General features: G+C 25.1%; 2 protein-coding genes across 3 annotated transcripts; both read right to left on the reverse strand.

Annotated features, from left to right (window-relative positions):
* Nucleotides 1-295: 295 nt before the first annotated feature.
* On the reverse strand, nt 296-15,074 carry LOC112595514. 2 transcript variants are annotated; one of them, XM_025340763.1, is made up of 7 exons: nt 14,758-15,074; nt 14,555-14,681; nt 5,874-5,952; nt 3,433-3,529; nt 1,784-1,914; nt 796-928; nt 296-701 (listed from the first exon to the last, which is right to left on the reverse strand). In XM_025340763.1, the coding sequence occupies exons 3-7, from the start codon at nt 5,946-5,948 to the stop codon at nt 352-354; spliced, it is 786 nt and encodes a 261-aa protein (XP_025196548.1). In that variant the 5' UTR covers nt 5,949-5,952; nt 14,555-14,681; nt 14,758-15,074; the 3' UTR covers nt 296-351. The 2 variants fall into 2 exon arrangements, with proteins under 2 accessions (XP_025196548.1, XP_025196549.1); XM_025340764.1 differs by lacking the exons at nt 14,555-14,681; nt 14,758-15,074 and having other exon boundaries at nt 5,874-6,180.
* A 3,363-nt stretch (nt 15,075-18,437) lies between these two features.
* Nucleotides 18,438-21,958, reverse strand: LOC112595434 (deoxyribose-phosphate aldolase). Its single transcript, XM_025340654.1, has 7 exons — nt 21,847-21,958; nt 21,565-21,655; nt 20,928-21,124; nt 20,406-20,595; nt 20,055-20,351; nt 18,793-18,878; nt 18,438-18,699 (listed from the first exon to the last, which is right to left on the reverse strand). Exons 2-7 carry the CDS (start codon nt 21,587-21,589, stop codon nt 18,505-18,507), a joined length of 990 nt encoding a protein of 329 aa, XP_025196439.1. The 5' UTR covers nt 21,590-21,655; nt 21,847-21,958; the 3' UTR covers nt 18,438-18,504.
* Nucleotides 21,959-24,537: the final 2,579 nt, after the last annotated feature.

Raw genomic sequence — 24,537 nt, forward strand, 5'->3', positions numbered from 1 at the left:
AAATTTAACTTTAAATACATAACTACCGCAATATAATACACATAAAATGTGTAAAATTTTTTTTTTATATTTAAAAAATCAAACATTTGATTTTACAAAACCTGGATTAAGCTCAATTTACTGCACACTCATATTTTTTTTAAGCAATATATGAAATTAATGTATGTAAGCATTCATTGCTAAAATTGTTAATACATGGTTCATTAAATAATAGTATTATTGTATACAATAATAAACAATTTGTACTTTTCAACACATAACACATACAAAGTAATCAGAAATATAGACATTAAAGTAAAAAGAAAAGTTTTAATTGTATAACATAATGAATTGAAAAATGTTAATATATAATTATTGTTTCACTGAAGAGCCTTCTTGTGTATTATAACTTGGCGAATATGGTGGTGGGTTACAATACTCCTGGAGGTTTTGTTGACTTGGCACAGGCATAGCCACATGAGACTGAGAAGTTTGCTGTTGTGGTTGATACTGGTATGTTGGTTGAGGATAAGGAGTTTGTGTAATAGGCTGATGCACTTGTTGAATAACGTAAGGTCCAGCTTGCACAGGATAGACTGGAGTCTGCAAGGACTGGCTGGTAATGGTCACATATGGTGTGGTATGCAATGTAGGTGGAGTTATAGCATTAAGTTCGTCATCATAAAAACATTTCACCACATAAATCTGGTACACTACAACAACTAATAACAAATAACAATGTTAAGACAATAGGAAATCTTAATAATCATAAATTAGTTAATTTTAACATTATGTAAGTAGACATTTGATACATACTGCTTACAGGAATTCCAATAGGAAATATAACTTGTGATGCATTTTTGACTGTAGTAAAACCAATAAAGAGAGTAAAGAATACAAAAAATATTAAGTTTATTACCAACCACTGATTGATACTTTGAGTGTTACGCTGAAAATAAATATATAATTGAACATGAGTCATTTTTTAATTTAAAATATTGTGTAGTCAACTTCTATACAGAGACATAGTAAACGACAGGCATACAGATAGTTGACCTGGTAAGGGAAACAAATAGGTGTTGCTACACCTAACTGTTATCCAACAAAAGTATAGTTACCGCCGAGTATGATTTTTAACTTTAATAGAGTATAACTTGATAATATAAGAAAATATTTATTTGTTTTTGATAATAAGGTGGAAAGTTATTGACACTTTAATTTTTATTTGACAGACATATTCAATGAACTGCAGTTTTAAAACATAGTAGAAAGTTTATTGTTTACTGTACAATATTATTTGTTAGGCAAATTACATAAAAGAAATACTAGATTCACATCAATAAAGATAACAAGCACAGTATTGTTCTCATCGTGGATTGTAATTTTTTTTTATAAATTATAAATTTATTACATTAGTTACTCAAAAATTTTTTAAAGGTGACAAGTTGAAAACCTTTTCTAAACTATTGATATGTAGAAATAGATGTAAAACTGGGACAATATTTGTGCTATCCATTTACTGATAAAAAATACCTACAGACAATTCTATTTGAACAGTTTTTGGTTTGTTTGTTTATAAATATGTAAAATGTGGTAATAATTAACTATGAGATTAACCACTATTTATAATATATTTTATAGATGCCATACTGAACCTTAAATTTTTTTAGTATAATCACATATAACCTGTTAGGTATCTTACTACAACTCGAGGTTCAATATAAAGAAGAAAAATTAAACTTAAATTTTTTTGATTGTAAATATTACAGATCACTTAAATATAAATATTTCAAGTAAAACTTACTATGAAAGTTGCTTTCTTTAGATTTAAGTTCACATAAAAAAATAAAAAAATGATAAATAGCTGACTAAATAGATTGAAATCTTTTTCCAATAGTTGAAGACGGCTGTCACTGGAGAGAGATGGCGCATCATCTACAATATAAAGAACATATAATACATAAAAGAGAATAATTAAAGTATTATGTAACTAATTATATATATTTTTATAATTTTATTTTTTAATTAAGTATTATTTAAATGCAAACCATTATATTAGTTCATTATTTACTATTAACATTGATTTTTAGATTTTGAGATGAGTGCATTATAAATATTAGTGAATTGATTTTACAATGATGTGTAGATTTGTTTTTTAGTGTTTGAAGATTCTTTTTTAGTAAAAAAAAAATCATCAAATTTGAGAGACAAAATTGGGTTCTAGTTTGTATTTTAATGACTTAAGAGTAAACATTTCTCAGTGCTTTATAAAAAAATTATTAAAAAAAGTAAGTAAATTTAATTATTACCATTAAAATTATTGTTTAGTAACCATGGATAATAATAGGTTGATAATCTCTGCTAAGAATTGTTTTGCAGAATTATGTACATGATTTATCACCGAATTCAAATTTAAGATATCCATTACAATATTCAATGATGGGGTAAACTTGACACTAATGTACATCATAGTGGTTATACTTACTTGATGGCATTTTTGTTTAAATAAAATTCATAATTTATAGCAATAAAATAATATATATTTATATTTTAAAATATAATTGATTTAATAAAATTAATTTATAATATAAAGTACCAAAACATATAAATATTTGACATATTTATCTATTGTTATTATTTACAATTCAAATAAAAATTTATTTGTTTGTTTATATTATTTTTTTTCAGTTTTTAAGCATAAAAAAATGTGATTAAAAAGTCAGATGTTTACGATTAAGGTCCTTCTTTTTATAAAATACCTAAAGGCTGTTAAAATTACTTAAAAATTTGGTCAAAGCTTTAAACTAATATTTATTAAAATTTTTTATAAAATAATGTCAGATTTTTAAATGAATATAATTTATAGTATCTTTATAGAATATTGAGTTTAATTAATGCTGATACAGCAGTTGAAATGTAGAAATGTGTATAATAAAAAACTAGAAACTAATATAATATTTTAATAATAAATTAGTAGAAACTGTTTTTTTTTTTTAAATTTAATATTTTACTTTTTGCATAATATTATTTATAATAATTGTAATATACAATAAATAATAGGTAAGGTCGATTAATTTGAAATTTAACGTGTATAATTTCTATCTGAGGAAAACGTGTCTTATTATAATATTACCTAATATTTTAATGGTAAATTTGTTGAGACGAACAAATTTTTAAATGGTGGAGTATCCATGATCCATAATCATTTCTTGTTTTAAAATTGTTGAAAATCGAAAAAACCCATGTAAAAATACAGATAATTTTATACCTTTAAGTATGATCAATTCTAACCAATTAATTAAGTCAATTCACTCAATATTAAAACTAACAAACACAAAAGGCAATGTTAAACGTTTTTAAGATGAATAGAATAAATGGAGGTTAACACATTTACGATTTACCGTTAAAAAATTAGATATTTTAATTGAAAATAAACCAATAATGTACACTTACCAAATGGAGAATTCAATTTTACTTTGTATGTATACGAAGAATATGGTGCGATGCTTAGTGTAGCAATAGCTCGTACTGTGAGTATTATACAAATTAACTAAACAAACAAAAAACATACACATTAGTCATAGACAAGTTTCATACAAGAGTATGTATTTTTGTACTTAGCAAATGCCATAATATGTATAGAAATTATAAGTGGTTATAAATGGTGTTATAAAATGAGTTATTTTACCGTAGATTTATACTCATTTAAATATTAGCTAAACATGATATCATTTTTATGGTATTGTATGGTACGATAAAAAAAAGAAGAATTAGAGAAACGACTATTAAATCACCTTAATGCTATTAAAATACACGGTTCATTTTTTTTTTTTTTTTTTTTAGACATAATTAAAGCAATTACTTAGTACTTATACATAACAATCATAAAGCATGTAAGATAACACAGTATAATGATGAACAAAGAAGTATTATTAACATTATGACACAATTAAAATGTATAAGCATAACACCACTTGAAAGAAATGTTGGACAACGATTTCATCTCCAATTTGAAATTTTCAAAATAATAGTTAACAATTTCGCAAAAGTTTTTTAAGTATAAAGATATGTCTTCTCTGCAGTGTTCAGCGGCAGCGTTCAAACGATGTACTATTGAACCTATGTATTTTGAATGTAGCCGTTTTCTTATAGGCATTCATCGCTGCGTCTAGCACAGGGGTGGCGAACCTACGGCACGCGTGCCAGAGGTGGCACCATTGGTCAAATTTCAATGGCACGTGAAAAATTAAAATTATAAAAATTAAGCTATTTATAAAATGTTTTAAGAAATTCAAAGAAACAAAATATGTTTAAAAATTATAATATTCCTTTGTAAAATGTATTATAATATTATTATATGTATTGTGTAACTTTATTTTTATCCTTAGAAAATATAATTTATTTTGGGCACGTGAAAAATTTTCAAAACCTTGATTTGAAAAATTTGACACTTAACCCAAAAAAGGTACGCCACCTCTGGTCTAAAATATTTGACGCGGCGTCTGGCGATAGCATTGGTTTCGGACCAGTGTACCGCGTCGAATGCCAGCGACAAACATGTTTCGTCTAGAATCTAGACACCGCGGCTAAATGCTGCAGAGAAAACGTATCTAAACATGAAAAAAGAATAGAATTGTATTCATTTAAAATAAAATAAATACATTACTTGTTAAAACATTAAGTAAATATTTTATATGACATTTATCTATTAGTCAAATGTTAATTAATGTATTAATCTTTTACTGTTGTTTGAAAAAATATTATTTTCAGGTTGAAGAATTTATGTAATTTAAATCATCTTCAATAAAACATTTAACTACTAATTCAAACACAACATAAGTACGGTTGTTAATATAAATAAACACAATTACATGTATACACTAATCATTAGGTCAGCACATACAATACGTTATGGTGTGACAAAAGGTTTTTTGAACAGTCCAAAACGATAGAATAACATTTTATAAAACGTGGCTAAATAAAGACAAATTGACAAAACAATAGTTTAGTGGTGATTAGTGTACGAAAATATAGTAATACTAAGAACATACTAGAATATTTGATATTTTTAAGGTAAACTTTCTGATATTATGAATGTCCCATTCTACTAACTGTACAAATTTAGATATCATAATTAAAATCGATTAAGTCGTAAATAACTATACAAATTAATCATAATATCAATAAGTAGGTAGGTACATATTACACTCAACATATTGTGAGAGTACAAATAACGAAAACGAATTTCGTATCCAAAGTACACATAGTACATACAGCATTCGATAAAAAATAATAATATAATATACTTATAAGTGGCATACACGGTACACGCGACTTGTGACATACCTAATAATAATACGTTGTTCACGTGCGTGATATTAATATCGAGTGGTAGCGTTATATTAAACCGGACCTAACTAATGATTAGTTTTTGCTAAGCAAAGAACTAATGAATTAACATTTTTTTCTATAGGTTATGTGTAATAAGACGAGTCCATCTGAAAACCAAATTGCTTATTTGGTTGTTTTAATAAAAAAAAAAACCTATTTGGTTTGACAATATAACGAAAGACAATATTACGAAAAAAACAGTACTTGAATGGTTATAACTTATATTATAGAATAAACTGACAGTTTAATATATTACGATAAATGTATATTTAAATAAGTACATCGTTCACAATGTAGTTTTGTGTATTTAAATATATTTTAGATGAATATGTTTATTCACAAACGAAAAATTTATTGAAAAACTGTTAAGCCGATGCCGAGTAAGAAAAATTATCTGATAAAATAAAGCTAAAAAAGTTAAACGACAGATACTGAATAACTAGTAAAAAATCGACCAACGCGGGAGGTGCTTAAATTTAATTATAATATTTATGGTTACTCACCATGTCAAAAACTGATATCACCCATGCGCCTTTGCGCACGTTTGAACATCCGAAACAGCATCTTGAGTCCGCCATTGATCTGAAACAACGGCGTAATGATTGACGTGAGTGTGGGTACAATTATTATTGAAATTATCGTCGTTTGGATTTTTTTTCCCTATACGGTTATACAACAATATTTAAATACATTTAATTATTATTATTATAAAATAACACAGTAGCACAACAACGACAAAGTCGACGAGACGGTGGTCCGTACTCGAATGTTTCGAATGAGCCGAATGAAAATGAAACCGTCAGCGGTCGCACGCGGTGCTTCGCTGCATGCGCACCACGCGGAGCTTCGCTGTTAGCGGTACCACGTAACGCGGCCGTCGTCGTAAAACGCGTACAAACACGTCTTGTCACGGACAAAATCAGTGAATGGTGTTCAGGAGCCTAATCGTCAATCGACAGAGTTCGGATCCAAAAAGATTTTTATAAGGTCGTCCATCAATAACTATGTATTTTGTATAAATTATGGTATAAAATACATGACGTAACGTAAATATTAATAATTTTATAAGACATTATCATATTTATTATGCTAGTAAATATTTTTGCCACGTTATCGATTTGCATAAGGCTACTACTAGTGTTATCACAGAATAAATGTAATTATTTACATTTCATGTATTCTTCAATATTATATTTGTAGCTAAAACTGAAAATAATATTTATCGTTAAAGCATTAGTATTAATAATAATTAAACTAATTATTAATAAGCTGTCAAAGCTATTTTGATGAATTTCCGATACATCGCATTATCTAACCAACACAATAACATGATATATAATCGTCTGCCAATGCTATATTATGAAAAAACTTATCTATGCATATATTTTTTTTTTTATTATAAAATAAATTTATAAATTTATACTATTTTATAATATTAATAAACATTAATGTGACAAGTTGCTATATGTTTTATTACAAAACATATTACTTGAATAATAAGTACGCTGTACAAACATTATAATATTATCTTCACAATCACCCAATTCCCTAATTATGTTCAACAATATAACATCCGTTATATTACTTATTTTCCAACTCCTAAAGTAAATTAGTAAAATATAGCTAAATATTATACCCACTGAATTAAAATCAACAAATTCTTAGTAAATAATGATATTGAAATATTAAAATATTTTTACATCCTACGATAAAATTGCCTTAAGAAACAATGTCCGAGATTCCATTGGTAATATAATTAATAATGAAATAGTTCATCGTGTTCGTATAGCGGATTTTTTGCACTACGCGCATAAACAAATTAAAATATTAATATTACATATTGTATTATACATAAAAATAGTGTATATTGTAAAGTATCAGATCGGACCAGTTTGGGAACCATTATATCGACACTAAGTAATCGTCATGTAGTGTATGTACGTACAGAAAATGCTTAAACGCAAACACACGGTCGTATTTTTATTAAGGTATGCCAGACGGCCGTTCTTACAATCAGTATTTATTGTTCCAATCGGCGCCACCGAGACCACGTTGTATGTTATTTATAATATAAATAAAAATCATATTAATAATTTAGAATTTACCCGCGGAAAGAGAAATGCACGCTCGTGCGTAGTTAGTTAAACTGGTTAAAGACTATAGGTGTTTTTGGTCTAGTTTTTTGAAAAATGTAGTCTAACAATTTTTAAAATCAAATTTTTCTGTTAAAAAATGTCAAAATGGTGAATTGCAGGTGACATATCGTGTGAACGTTAATATTTATAAAAGTTACAAAGAAAACAATGGTCAATGGCTTTCCTTTATTTATTTCTTAGTCCAAACCACATAATAGTTAAATTGTTGAAAAAAAATATAATTACGTTGGTTTTATTATAAACTATAATAATATCGATAATACATTTTAGTATTTTACATGTATATTATAATTATTCTTATTCTTTGTGGGGATAGACGTCACTTATTGATAAAAAATATATTATAAAAAATAATTGTGATGTAGTAATAAAATTATACGTTTATCATAATTTATTAGGATTTATACAATTTTTATTATTAAAAAACACGTGATAAATAAGTTTCCCAATAATACTAGGAATAAAAGAGATAAAACGCTCATATTTTGTCGTATATACATAGATTTTTTTTTTATAATATGTTTAATTTGTTTTCTCAAACGAATTATACTTTAATAATAATTGCATCTCACAATTTCATAGTTACAAAGAGAAAATATAATATATTATAATGGTGTAATATCTACCAACATTAGAGGCAGTGGCGTATTTAGGGTTTTGTCAAGGGGGAAATATACGTTGGCAAACATTTCATTTCTCTGAATGGGGGGAAGATTGTCACTTATCATCACCTTTGTTACTCAAAAATATTAAGAGTCGATATAATCAGTAAGTATACACATATATTTATAAAGCTGTTTTCTTTAAACAAAAATAGTGATAAATAAAACCTATGATATAATATAATATCCCTATAATCTATAGGTATTAACTCTTTCGGACCCAGAATTAAACATTTTGAAATAGTGGATTACAATAATATCTGAATTTAAAGATATACTTGAAAATAATAAATATTACTTGATTGACGCGAATTTTTTATTTGAGAAATAATTAAATAATGTGTTTTTTTTGTTTTGGAGATTTATTATTCATAGCCCATATGTAATTTTTTTTTTAAAGAAACGAAGAAAACCATAAAAATACACTATCACCTGACTCATCTGGGTAAAGTATGGCTATAGTGGTTAGGTAATAATTATTGAGTAGCGAGTTTTAATTAATTTACACATGAATATATTTCCAGCATTGAAAATAAAGTAATGCAATAATAAATGATAAAAATACTAGTAATTTATATTTTAGACTAGATTCCGTGTTTGCGGAAGCCTTAACTAAACCGCCTTCGAGGTGGTCGGGTGAAACTTGATTCCGGGGTTGTAATATTTTATGATAAGAAATATTTTAATTTTTTCTATCATTTTAATAATAACTTATTTCAAAAAACAATATTATACTCATCAGTCAAAAAATAAAAAGACCAAGGAGAGGATCAATCTCCCATAACACCTTCCTTATAAATACGCCACTGATTAGAGGAATCTTGCTGACTAAATTTAAATGTACTACTGGTAGAAATGGAGTGAAAAATTGACCTGAGATAATTTGAATACTGAATAAACTGAAAGTTTCGGTATAAATGCGGTCAAATATGTGAAAATGAATAGCTCTATCATACACAAAAATAACCACTATTTGTATACATACAAATATACAATATGCGAGTACTTCAAAAAATATCTGGGAATATAAAACTGAAACAATATATTCTTTGTTACGCCTACATCAGATGACTTTCGATGTTGGTTGAAGCATTGAAAATGACCTGTTATTGTTAACTAAAATATGTTTCTTAGTGTGTTAAAAAAAATATTGTCCAAATCAAAATTATATACACAATCACATATTATATTGATTCATATACATTTTGTCAATAATATTTCAATTACTAGTTGAAAGGTAGATTACTGTCATACCGTTCTATGAAACAGATTGACGAATCTTAATTCCAGGATCGGTAAGTATAGCTTATCATGGATTTACTTGATTGTCAATAAAATCAGTTCCGGAGGGAGTAGAGGCGTGACAAAAAAATATTGGAGGCAAATCGTAAGGAAAGACAATTTCAGACAGGGGGATAAAATTCATATCTCGATTGCAGTTGACTTAGCTTACTCCTCGCCATTGCTATACAAATATACAATACTATCAAAATACAAATGATTTCATGTGTTCCGTAAAACGCGATTTTCGTTTTAAATATTGTTTATTTATATTTGAATGCCACTCTTGAAATATAGGATAAAATGTCATATGCTAGTCTTACAACTGTCATAACTGCGTCAGACACGCAGTAAAACAATCAATTGAAATGAACAATCTGAATGTGATAACATTAAATGTCATCTTAAAGATTCAAGTGTATCTATGTTAGGTCAATCAAACGTTCGTTATCGACAAACGAATAATTCACATGCCACCAGGCACCAAAATACCACATTTGTTATTATTTTATTACTTCAATCATTGAATCATACATTATATCTCGAGACAAGAATAATACAAGAAATAAATTACAGTTATACATTATTATTAAAAGTAGATTAACATTAGCGAAAACAAAGCGTCCCACGACATAACATATTTTTTTAAGTGGTTTGGTTTGGGTATATTATGTAACTGTTTGTATTTTGTTTAATCACTCGAAACCGCCATGACTTAAGACTTGAACATTAAATTGTTAAATTGTTTCTCAACTCTCAAGTATTCATATTCTTAATATTATTTCATTTTTAAACAAATTAAATTGTTCAAATATAAGTTTATATTTTGTATCAGCAATTATTGGAAAATTTGTAAACGTTGTGAACACAAGAAAAAACACGGATATATTACATTTATGCGAGCAGATCGAACACTACATAATATATTGTATACTTAATTATATATTTTAAATAACTCGTGTACTTATGTTTATTGTATTGTGAATTCAGGGAGGAGGGCGTGGAGAAGTAGTACCTCTTATTTTTTAAACATGTTAGTGGGTTGTAGTCCATAAGTACAAAATATGACCCAATGATCCAAACGTAATTCAAAAGCGCAAAAAAAAAGATACTTTTGTAACAAACCATCAAACCATAAGTACAAATAAATTTAACAAAAATTAATAGTATTTTATTAAAATGCGCACGATCGTAGCGCAGACACAAACTGATATAATACATAAGTGGTTATTTGATAATATACAATTTAAAACATTTCAATCAAATTTTCAACATGTTTCAATAAAAAATAAATCGAAAGTCATATACCATTTGATATAAGTCTAAACTGTATATATTGTATAGTTATCTTAAATGATCAACCTTCACCGTAATCCGTTATAATTAAATACGATACGATAATACTAAACTTCAACTAAACTCGATCACTGTTGATGGTTTTTGAAATATAAAAATACTACCTATGTGTATAATTTTAAAATGAAACTTGTAGTGTAATGGGTATAATATTTATTTTCACGCTTTTATCGCACAACTAAGATATAAAAGCACAAATTGAATTCGCGTTTTTGGGTTTCACAGTGTTAGTGTAGTCTTTTTAATTATTACATCCAAATCAATAAGGCATTACAATTATTATTAATTGTGTAGTAAGTAACATGATTATTTATTTTAAATTATTTTGGTGATCAAATTTTTTTATTTCAGATAAATAATACTTAATCAGATATATAAAAATGAATTTAGGAATTATAATTCAATATAATTAATTTTGTTTTAATTTTATTCTTGATACATTAAATAGCTAAAATATAATAATCACTATTTTTTTTTTTATAGATAGGATATTGATAACTCTTATATTTTTTCTTAACTTTTAGATTTTAAAGTTAATTTTTAATCATTATTTAAGGGAGGACATGTGCTTATCAAATATTATAATAATATTTTATACACTATACATTACACAAAACTCACTCAAATGGCATAAAAGGTAAATAAAATCTTAATAGACTTTATTTAATTGACCACTTAAAACACACTATTATCTATGATTAAATAATTATTTTAAAATTCAATTTTTTACTTATTTAAATAAATTTTGGGTATCTCTTAGATCATTAAAATCCAGTTTCTATTAACAATAATAATATTAATGGTTATGTATTTCGATTCAGATAAAAAAAGCTAGTAGATGATTATTATTATTAATAAATAATGACATATTTTATAATAATAAGTGAGATATTATTGTTCCAAAATAATTGTTTCGTAATCAAATATTAATTGTTTTTTTTTGTGTTCATAAAATATTAATATGAATGAGTAATAAATATAAAGGTTTAGTCAATTATGTTTACTAGATTTAACAGAATATCAGTTATTTTGCTAATTTTATTTAAATATATAAAACATTTAACTGTATTACTTTTGTTTTTCCTTCATCCTTTTAAACCAACAAGGAAATCTATATTAATATTTAATTATCTCTAAATCTTATATTTTAACTTTGTACTTAAATCATACACTTCTAATCAGTGGAGTACTTAAATACCTATACCAGTTGTCTAGAGACGATTTTTTTTTTAAATATAATGGGGCAGACACTTTTTTAAGAACAATTCAAATTAATTAACATTGGTTTTTTTTCTTAAACTTATTAAAATATTAATACAAAAACTTATAATGATAATAGTTTTTTTTTATGAGTATGGGGGAGAGGAAGGGTAATTTTTTGATGTCCCTAACAGTAAATTCTAAAATATATTCATGATCCTAATGATCTATTTAATTAGTTTTTTGATTAATTCGTCTAAATGAGAAATATTATATTCCGAAGTATAACATAAGTAATATTATACTGTCTATTTTATTTTCTTACACAATGCATTGTTTTAAGAAGTTTATTTTTTCACTAATATTATTGTTTAACATCATCAACTTTCATAAATTCAATATCCCATATGATATAATTTTTAAATCATAATCATTTTCAAATTTTTCAGTTTATTATTGACTTAAAATAAGCAAAATAAAAACTGTTACATAATATTATGTACAAACAAATTACATTTTTTTATACTAGTTACTTAGTTTAAATATTAAAATACTGTTTAAAGTATTATTGCGAAAATCCAGATTTAATTCTTTTTTATTTAAGACAAAAATATTAAGTTTAGATACTATATACATACTAAATAGTAAAATGAAGTAGTGAGCTATTGAACAGTATAACATTCATGGTGTATTTACATCTTACACTTCATACTTAATTTATCAAAATGTTATGAATAGGGCACGGATGTTGTAGTAGTAAAAAACTACTAAAATTGATTGCAGTATTGCACTAAAAAATACAGAAAATTGCACTTAAAATATTAAAAATTGCACTAAAAATTACAACGTTTCGTTATAATTTATAGATGTTTTATTTTAATTCTGCTAAAAAATATATTTTTTATATTTTATAATAATAAATATTAATTAATAATCTATGCGTATTCTAAACATATTAAATATTTTAAATTTTAAACCTTATTGCATTGGACTATAAGTGTTTGTTTTAAATTTTCGAATTCGAACACTCCTCGATTTGGAGCCAATAAGTTCTTATACCTCGAAAAACTTCGTTCTACATCGGTTAATGTAAGTGGAGTGTATTTAAAATAAGCTATATCGTTTATTAAGTTTCGAATATAGCTAAAATGGTTGTATAAATGATTAAATTCAACAAAATTGCAATAAAATTCCAAATATTCCAAAAATTGCAAAAAATTGCACTTAAAACTTTTAGATTTGAATTCGTACTTACATGAAACGTATTTAAAATTTACTTAGCAATAAATTGGAAAGGTAGAAGAAAAGTTGCAAATGCAACAACATCCGTGCCCTAGTTATGAATGTTATGGGGCTTATACAATAATATTGTATATTTGTATGCATGGTCTGATACACATCAATAGTTATATGTAAATAAATAAAACATTCTTATAGTTAAGTGAATTAAGGTTTAACACTTAAAACACAAATTATTAACTAGAGTGCTAGGTACTATGGGTAGGTATATAAGATCGATAAAATAAATAAGGTTAACATGGTTAATATGATTTGGTCTAATTACAGCTTTAAATATAATATCATAATTAATTTTGATTCAAATAATATATTTTATTTTTATTATTAACATATATCTATGTTCTATAAGTAGGAATTAAAATATGATAGATAGGTATGTAAGTATTTACCAATAAACTTAAATTAATTTTTTTATGAGCATTAGATATTTGATAAGGAAAGAATGTCTTTTTTATATTTCATATTATTACATAACTTACAAATATAATATATATTATTAATACTAATAGTACTATGAATTCATATGCTTTAATACTGTGCAGGTTGAAACTAAAAAGGTAAAACACTATCGTATCTGTACCAACTAATTACTAATGGTATTCAATATCTTCCTAATATCTATGTTTATGTATACTTATGTTTAGCTGGTTGATAATCTAAGTATCTAAAAATTTTTTTAAAAACTAAATTTACTAAACTTTTTAAGTACAAATTGAACTTAATTTATTTATTATTTAAGTATACATTTTAAGGTAGTAACTAGTTTGGCCCGTTTAGGGATTGTATATTCTTAGATTTTTAATAAATTATGGTATACCTACAGTGTATGTATATTATATTAATGGCGTGCAATTTGTCTTTCATAAATACATTTAAAAGGCTTCAGATCATAAAATATTAAGTAGATTCTTATATTTTATAATATATTTCACCATTTGATAGTTAGTAAGATAGAGTATTTATTGCAAATTTTCTTGAAACTAAATATGATATTGACTGCAATTACACTAGAATTGATGGCTACATATATGATTTTTGATGATTATTAATTAATATCTAGAACTTTCATTTTATATTATTTGTATTTATTCACTAACCGTTGGTTCAGAACCCCCCTTCTCTACCAATATGTAGTATCAATAATATTACAAAATGTATAACCTTTTCTAATAAATTTTTTTTTACATTTTATTAAATTTATAAGATCAGTAATAAATATTCTTTACTCACCAAGCAATTTGATATTATGATTATGATACTATTTGACAATTTGAATTCTGTATTCACCCAATACTTTTGAGTAAAAGGAGTATTCAAAGAGTTGCTGAATTGTCTAATAATTTTTAAGTTGCGTTTACTGAAAAAATTTAATTTTTTTAGTTAGTGATTTAATCAGTCAAAAAATACCATGATTATGATGATATATTAATAACCTGAAACGATTCAAAATAAAACAGGTCACACTATTATTATACCATTACAAACGAAACGATTAGAAATCAAGAATATGAATAATTAAGACGTTTAATTTTCGAAAACTACGATATTCGATACTAGATGAAAAAACGCTTCCGGTGGTTTATAATTAAAACATTTAAACTCACAAGTTAAAACTACATCTACAGCTAACTGCTTAATAGTAAATGCTACTAAGTACTAAGTAGTAACTAGTAAGTAGTAAGCACTAAACAGTAGTCATTAGTCAGTGACTTGTCTGTAACGTTGTGACCACTATAGTCCTAGGTCTCAAACTCTATGATGTTATCAGTTATCACAATATGATAGCACATAATCATGTTGCATTTTGAGTTTAGGCTTAAGACGATAATAATAAATAACAAGGTACAAATAATGTCAATACTCAATAATGACTCAGAAAACCTAGTACCTACTATACTTCTATTATTTTTCAAACAATCTAATTAGTACAAAACACCAACTAGTTAATAGTTATTAATTATTAAGCATTTCAAATTATAAAAGGTTCATACAAATTATACTTAATTTAAACATATGTTATTGTTTTTCTATGTAAAAAGTATTATATGTTTATAATTATTACCAATATTTTAGAAAAATTATTCCAATAGGTAGGTATTCCTAATGTATTAAAAAGCAACTTCAAAGAAAGGAAATTTTGATAGTCTTATTAAAAATATCAGCTATTGGTATACATAGAGCAAGGATTAATTGTTACTACTTTACAAGTATGATTTACTTTGTTAAAATTCCAATATTTATGATTTGAGTATAAAAAAATAAATATTCTGAATAACCTTCTGTAACAGCAAATACAATAAAAACAAATATCCATATTTAATAATGCTCAACCTTTGAAATTAATGTGTGTTCATAGAGAATATTTATACAGTATTGTCTAAAAATGATGACATATATTTTAGAGAAGTTATTCCAAATGTATCCAATAAGATTTCCAAGGAAAAAAGAAAAAACGAATTTGGGTTGTTCATTTTCAAAAAAATAATCATGTTTTTCAGTTCAATCTGAAAATATAATAAGACTGGGTCATATGGAATAATTAAGAACAATATTGTAAGAAACTGATAATTATTTTAGTATTCATCACTTAAAACTATTTATTTATAAAGTTATTTAATTTAGTTATAGTTCAAAAAGAATAAAATAATGCTGCTAAATGAAACAAACATTCATCATTTTTGAATTTTCTAATGAAGCAAATATAAAATAGAATAAAAGAATTTTTATTTGAATTTAAAAATTTTATGTTGTCAAACTCAATAACAACTGGTCACTGTCAATTCAACAGCTATTTCTGAAGTTGTACCTGAAAGTTAGCTGCTAGATGAACACGGAGAAAAAAAATATTTGAAGCAGTGTAATTGACTTGCATTTTGCAACATAATTTTTTTGTAAATTGTAATACATTAAATTAATAATTTGTAAAATAATTAACAATATGTTAAATTTTTTAGCACAAAAAATACTTTTTAAAAAAAGGTTGAAAGTTATATGTACAAAATAAAACAAGTATATAGCTTATTTTTTGTTTCATAATTTTTGCATTTGTAGCTTCTTTATGTATGACTTTTTTGTCTTAGATTCATAATGATTATTGTACCACTATTTTATTTTTTGTGCATAAAAATATTTAATCATTGATCAGTTACCTACATATAATAAAAAAGAAGCAAATTAAAAAGTTAAAACTTATTTTTGAAACACATTCCATATGTTTAAAAATTCTAAAATTTCATACAAATATATAAAAGGTTTGGTACTTTTTTACAATACAAATTTGTATTTTATATTTTGTAGTTGGTACAGATTAGAGGTATCAATGTATCATCAAATTTAATAAGTTTTGATAAGAATAAAGTTATCCCTGTTATAAAACACTTAAACTGTCAACTCTTGAGTATTATATAGTTCAAATTATATATTATCTGATTTATTTTATAAATGTTATATGTAAAAAAAAATTATGTAAATCATTTAAGAACCAAATAATATTACTCTTGGTAATCAAGAAGTATTTTATTTTTATTTTTGCACTATAATAACCATAAAAAATTATCATAAATGATAAAACTAATCAACTAAATCCAAATGAACCAATTAAGTATTTTATTTTTATTCTGTTAATGTTGTCATGTTGTGCATATTTATTGAGTAACAGTTAGTTATTATTTTGTATCATTTATTAAATTAAAATTCTATAACAAAAGAAAACAAAAACATACTACTTTAACTTAAGTTGAGAAAATAATAAATTTTAAATAAAATAGAAAAAGGTAAGAAATTAGTAAACTTCACTAATGAATTTGAAGTAGGCTGTGTTACGAATGTGTAATATATGTATTATGTAGTGTGTCTCTTATTATGTTTATTACTTGAGTAGAAAAAATGAATTAGATGTAAGTGATGTTTTAGTGCTTAAACAACTACAAGAAAATTTTTTAAAAGCATCATTTAAAACAAAAAAACTAAAAACAAATTGATTATTTTTTTATCCCATCCCATCAAAAGTAATCTTTTGATTCACAGTATGTAATAAATTAGATTGTAATTTTATTTATATGTTTTGATAAAATTAATTATGGTTTTTGTAAAAATGTATTTTTATCTGAATCTCCATTAAGAGGATGCTGCACCCTCATGTATTATCTCTGTCTAACATACATATTACATAGCAAATTTTCGTTCAGCAGAATCCATTTTATGTTAACTTTAACATAAGAGTAAATTTACCTATTATCAAACTTAGAGGTAAGAATTTTATCTAGGTAATCACAGGATTTTATTGATATTTTAATTTTAAGCTGAGTTATAGCCATATAAGATATTGAAACTTTAAAATGCTCATAACTCACTTTAAAATTATAATATTAATAAAAGTCTATGTTATTTTCTAGATAAAATTCTTACCTTTAAGTTTGATAATAGGTAAATTTATTCTAATGTTAAAGCTAGCAACATGAAATGGATTCTATTAAACAAAAATGTGCTATGTTATATGTATGTAAGACAGAAACAATACATGCAGGTACGTCGTCCTCTTAATCTGGCATGTTTTTAATCTGACAGTCCTCTGGTATCTTATCTGGCGGATTATCAACAGTTTACCATACATAAAAATAGGTTAGGTTAGGTAGTTAGGCTAATATGTAATTGTTAAGTGTATGTGTTAATTAAATTAATATTTTATTTAAATAATCATTTCAATTTATAGTAAAACATTTTTGATTAAAAATTTATCATACTAAATTTAAAAGTAATTAAATATTTTAAATAGATAATAATTAATTAATCAATCTGATGGCTTTAATTATTCCTGTTAAACTAACACAATTTGATCTAAACATAATCTTTAGTTAATATATCCTTTGAGACTTTCTTTTTATTTTCTATCAATAGGTGATTAATATAAAGTACTAAATTCAGAAATTCAATATTTTTCACTAACGCTTATGAAACTAAAATTTTTAAATAAAAACTTATTTATTGAACTTAAAAATGAGTTAAACTCATCAAATCAAATGTCTTAGTACTATTATTATATTTTTGTGGTTATCTATATAATATATAGTGTAATAATAAATTATGCATAATAAAATATCTGTAATTTATTTCATCATAATTTTTGTCACAGACTCTATTTAAAATTAAAATTAAAAATGATTTAATTTGAGCTAATATTTTTAATAGCTTGTGTTAGTCTGCAATTTTTTCAAGACAACACTTAATCTTTTGACAACATCTTCTAGTAGACTGGAAGCACCAATACGGAATAAACTTGCTTTCAACCAATCATTTCCCAATTGATTCTTTACTAATACGAGCCAACTGAGTGCTTGTTCATTAAATTTAATTCCTCCAGCTGGTTTAATACCAACCTACATACACAATTTAACAAAAGTTTTTAACATTAAAAAATACCTCCAATTTATTATAGAAAATCTGATAATAAAACATATTAATACATGTACCTGATAACCTGTCATTTTGTGATATTCTTTAATTGCTTGACACATGATTACACCGTGAGACAATGTGGCATTCTCAGCTTCTTTTCCTGTACAAGATAAAATCATCATTATTGTAAACACAAAACACAAAATATTAACAAAAATAACAATAACCATAAATATAAATTAAGTAAATTCCAAAAAATCAATAAGAGCTATCCTGTCATTATGAAACATATAGATACTGTATAAAGTACAAGATAAAATAAAAGTATATTTATTAAAGCTTTATTAACTAATTAATAAAATTACCAGTTTGTTTCAAATGCCAGACTAAAGTTAAACAAAAACACTGATAAATAAGAAAAAGAAAAATATAAAGAGGGTGGAGTACATTATTTATTTTTTTTCTCTGACCCATGTACTACATATAAAATCTATGTTTAGCAGAAGTAACCTTGTATTTTCAGCTTTAAAATTAGAATGAATTGACCTATTATAAAACTTAAAATGAAGAATATTATCTAAAAAACTTTATGGCTTTTTTTTTTAAAATTTTTATTTTAAAGTAAATCAAAATTACAATTTTAAAATGTTTATAACTATTTAGTTTTAAAATATTAATAAACTTTTTTGAAATGTGCAAAATAATATTCATATTTTATAACTTTAAATTTTAATTTTAATAATAGGTAAACTCACTATATTATTAAAGCTAACGACATACACAAATTTACAATTTGCTATGCTGTGTGCGGATCAGAGACAGAAAATCAATAATGTGCTGACATTCTCATAAGAGGGTGTCACATCCACGTGTTTTTTCTGTCTTAAAAATGTACAACATGGGATATTTTCGTTCAGTAGAATCAATTTTGAGTGTTAAGCTTAAAGAATAGAGAGAAATGGTCTATTATCAAATTTAAAAATAAGAATAAAATCTTTGTTGTCTTGTTAGTTTATTTAAGTATCGTAAAAAACCAACAAGACAATACAGATAATGTTCTTACTTTTAAAATTGATGATAGATTATTTCACTCTAACGTTCATGTTGTACATTTTTAAGATACATGTAGGCGTAGCGTTCTGCTAATAGCTTCTAATTTTAGTCGTTAATAGAAATAGTATAATATGCTCTCCTTAAACTTTTTTCAGATTACAGTTTCTGAATTATTTTTATCTAGCCTTTGAAATCAAAGTTTAAGTACATTTATGATTTTAGTTTAAAAATATGTATGGCTAGTTTATGTAAATTTATATAATTATACATTTATAATTTATACCAGTAGATGTTTTAATAAAGTCTGATCCAGCCATCATAGCTGTCATAGCTACTTTATACACGGTATGATAAGAGTCCAATTCAGTAACAGACAGAATTGTTTTTAATGTAACATCACCATTAACACATATACTTTTGATGGAACGCAAATCATGATATAATCTTTTAAAGTCACCAATGTTTGCTAAACCACGATCGATTACAATATCTATTTCGGCTGCTCCTTGTGAAATTGCATACTCCACTTCAGTTATTCGACTACTCAATGGAACTTGGCCCATAGGAAATCCTCCTGCAACTAAACATGGTTGTTAATCACAATGTAAAAATATTTAATTTCTTGTGTACTTACCAGAAGCAATGTCTATGTGTTCATTTTGACTATTTATACTTTGTACAGCATCGACTACTCGCACTGAAGATACACAAACTGTTTGAGGAGTCAATGTACTAGTTGTGAAGTAGTTGTAAATTTCGCAAGAATGATTAGATGCCATACTTTCAATGTCAGTTTTTAACATTTTTTTGGTAAAAGTTAGTGCCTATAAATGTTACAAGTAAAACTTTAAGAATTATTTTTGAGTTGAAGTAAAATATATTCAGTGATTTAGTACACAATATATTTATGTATTTTTTTTTATACAGGTTTAAGTAAATTGAACCAGAGAAATTATTTTAAATTTTATTGTATTTGACAGGTATGAATTAATTTATTTTGTTTTTTTTACATTATTTCCTCATATTAATTAAATCAAGATTATTTAAAATTAAAGTTAGACAATATTATATTGTAAATATTACAATTATTTGTTTAAATTTATTAACTAGTTTTTATAATTGATACAGAAATATATCGTAAGTTATTACTTAATACCTTATCTACAAGAGCTTCAATAGTTTTCTGATTGTCTGTAGAATTGAGTGAAGTAAGATCCATAACATGAATTAAGAGACCTAAATAAGAAGCTTCTACTTCAGGTAAAAATCCAACTTTGGTACATCTATCACACTCATCAACAATTGTCACAATATCTTTATCTTGAAAATGGATTAGCTTCAACACCGATTCATCTGAAAATAAATAAGATACATTAATGATACCTATACTTTTATTCATAAATATATAGGTAATTAAAAATGTTAGTTCTTGTAAAAACAAGATTTTAAGCATTGTATACACCAAATAGGGAATGTAATTCAGTAATTCATTTAGATTCAAATGTGATACAATTAAAATAGCTTCGATCACTATATGTTATGATATTTTGTACAATCTACACAAATTGAGCACATTTATTAGTGGGAATACAGATGTACAATTTATATTAAGCCCCCCCAACAGACAATAAATACCTATAAAGATTATAAACAATACATTTTCTGTTTACTGTTTACCAGAAAAAAGAGGAGAATCAAAATCAAACAGTAGGACATGCATATTCGATTAGACATCAGCATTTTATTTTGAATATACAACTTATATTTTTGTAAAATAACAGATATAATCTTACCGAAAAGTATTCCTGGATTCGACATCTTTGAATGGATTTTGTTGTAATTTATTAAATAGAGAACTACTTCACATGGTAATTTGGTAATAATCTGTAAGAATAGTACAAAGTACAACTAATGATTTGTATAATATAGTAACAACTAACAAGGTATATAATATTGTAATATAATTACAATAATATACTTTTTGTGGTTATTGATATAATTCGATTTAGGCATCCATGATAATCATGTTATTTTCGTTAATATATACCTATTATTATATAATTTATTATTTTTACCTTCAAAAAATCAAATTTGAAATAGTTTTATGAATATACATGTTTCTACTTTCTATGTAGTATGGCAAAAAAACTGAATATGAATATTACGAATGTTAAATTTGAATATGAAAAATAATATAATATATTATATTATTATGGTACATTCAATACTGTGATAATAAGATAAATTATCAATGTGATAATAATTTTATAGATAACAATGAAATGGAAATGAGGTATTCTTTTTTTTGTTTTATTTGTGTTTGCATAATCTAGTTGTTATTTTTAAAAGATTTGAATTACAAATTTCTATTACCTACTTTTCAAAATACTTATGAAAATAAAATGAAGGATAAATGAAATTTTTATGCAAAACAGTTTTCTACATGATCGTTTTTCTTATTTTTTTTGTTATTTAAATATTAATTATCGTATAGCCCGTATAACCAGATATAACTTTTTACCAAATATTTAGATACCTATTTAATCATTTTTTGTACATGATAAATAACTTTCAAAATATTTTTATTCTTTTGGAGTTATTCTTAGACATGTGAAGTTTTCGATTTTTTCTAAAAATTATCTATAAAAATTTTTTTCTGAGTCTAAAAGTCTTAACAATAATATTATATAAGTATTAATTACAATTTTTTAGACATTGAAATTCAATTTTGGACAAAATTAATATTTAAATGAAGAATAGGAATTTGATTTTAATAAATTTGTTATAATTCTAAAATATTATTTCTGTAAACTTAAAACTCTGATGTAGGTATATATTTTATTATATTTTAAATACACAATGGCATTTTTAAAACGTTTTGATTAATTTTATAATATTGCTAATATTTTATACCACGAATCTATTCACACCGTTCAGCGTTCTACATTAACTGATAGATAATATTATGCAGTAATTGACTCAAAAGTTAGGTAATATCGTATTAATAAATTATAAAAATATATAGATAACTACTACCTAGTACCATTGATTATAGAATTATATAGTCAATGCTAGTACTTACCTATTATAACAGTAATCAATTATAATTAATGCGATATTTTTCGAAAAATATTAATTCAATTTTTTGCTTTTACCATATTAATAATAGTAAAATGAACTATAACTATAGTGATATATATATTACCGGAAAAGAAGACATTTAGTCAATGTCGATAATGCCTAGTCAATCATGATAATGCCTGATTTAGTAAGGAATTAACGTTAATAACTAGTCATTGATGACAATTCCTAATAAAAGAAGGCATTGATGATAATTAGGGTTAGGATGATGTTTATGACATTTGCATATTTTTTCTTTTAGTTGTACACGTTGCAGATTCAGCAATAAATTTGTTTTGTACAACATAGAATTAGATACATTCAATTTTATGTTGAAAATTTAAAAATAATAGAAATAATAGATTAAGTTGTGATAACAACCGATGGCGTACCTACTATCTGAAAATTAGAATACACGTCTTTATTTGTATAGTTGTATACTTTATTGGAGTTGTATTGTTTATTTATTTTATTGTATAAAATTATGCCTGTAAATAGCGCAAGAAACCACAAACATGCATAAATTAGCAAAATAAAATTTTATACATTAGGGAAGTGTGGATTAAATTTGTATATTATTTTCGTTGTTCTACAACTTATCAAAAAAAAAAAAAAATATATGTATTTGTTAGAACTACCGAGCCCTATTAATAACTAATAAATGATGGTGTAGCGTCGTTCATGAGATTCTCGAATTTATTGGCCTCGGTGTCGTTTATTTTTTTTGGGTTATAATTGAACTAAGAGAACTTGCAATTCAAAGTTCAATTTATATCAGCTTTATAATGTACACGCAATATAACGATGGAAGATATCGAAATTAATGTACTAATACTTTACTTTACTAGATCATCGAAAACATCATTACGATCATTATGAATACCAACAAAGAAGAGACTGTTGAAAACAACGAGTTTGAAACTATGGTGGAGTATCTATTGTTTTCGGTGTGTTAATCGTCGTCTGACGGAGACGCGCTTACATGGTCCGTTCGAATTACTTCAGATCATTGATACTTCTAATAAACGAAAGTTTGATAGAAAACGAGCCACGAGACAATAATGAGATTATGGCAAACGACGAAAATAACTTTCTGGGTAAGGGCATTGAGGTAAAGAACAGTTTTGGAGAGCTTCTTGGATGATTTGTGTGTAAGATTTGGACAACCCGTACTAAATTAACGATGACGCTTTTCAGTGGTATAAAAGTTTGTTGCATTTATGTAAACGTAACACATAGGTACCTAAGATAATACTTATTTAATTTAATTGCTATAAAATATAAAGTATTCAGTGGAGCCGAGTTTTGTTTTTATTTTTAAAATAATAAAAATTATGTAAGTACACATAAAGTTGTTTTTTTCCTATTGTGGTATGTGGAGTATTTAAATACATTTTTACAGAAATAATGAATAATAAAATCATTAAAATAAATATTTCCAATAGAAGAATCGTTTATATAGAGTAATGAATAATGAGAATTGATCATTGATCTGCAAAGTAAACATTAAACGCTAAATATACCTACGTTGCACGGGAACATAAATTATTTTCAAGATATTTGTGGTTTAAACACAGAATAACCAGAAAGGACACTTTTTGAGTTAAACATGGGTTATTATGGGGTACATATATGTTATAACTGTT

This window comes from Melanaphis sacchari, unplaced genomic scaffold (assembly GCF_002803265.2).
Source record: "Melanaphis sacchari strain LSU unplaced genomic scaffold, SCAv2.0 Contig27_pilon_pilon, whole genome shotgun sequence".
NCBI classification, from domain to species: domain Eukaryota; kingdom Metazoa; phylum Arthropoda; class Insecta; order Hemiptera; family Aphididae; genus Melanaphis; species Melanaphis sacchari.

Bases quoted from the DNA above. Each gene is read 5' to 3' on its own strand.
- LOC112595434 (XM_025340654.1), bottom strand. From the start codon at position 21,589: ATGTCGAATCCAGGAATACTTTTCG. The intron at 21,125-21,564 runs GTAAGATTATAT...ATTTATTTTCAG, and splicing joins GAATCCAGGAATACTTTTCG to ATGAATCGGTGTTGAAGCTA. The intron at 20,352-20,405 runs GTAAGTACACAA...AACCATGTTTAG, and splicing joins ACACATAGACATTGCTTCTG to TTGCAGGAGGATTTCCTATG.
- LOC112595514 (XM_025340763.1), bottom strand. From the start codon at position 5,948: ATGGCGGACTCAAGATGCTGTTTCGGATGTTCAAACGTGCGCAAAGGC. The intron at 3,530-5,873 runs GTGAGTAACCAT...TTGTTTGTTTAG, and splicing joins TGATATCAGTTTTTGACATG to TTAATTTGTATAATACTCAC. The intron at 702-795 runs GTATGTATCAAA...ATTTGTTATTAG, and splicing joins TATTGGAATTCCTGTAAGCA to TTGTTGTAGTGTACCAGATT.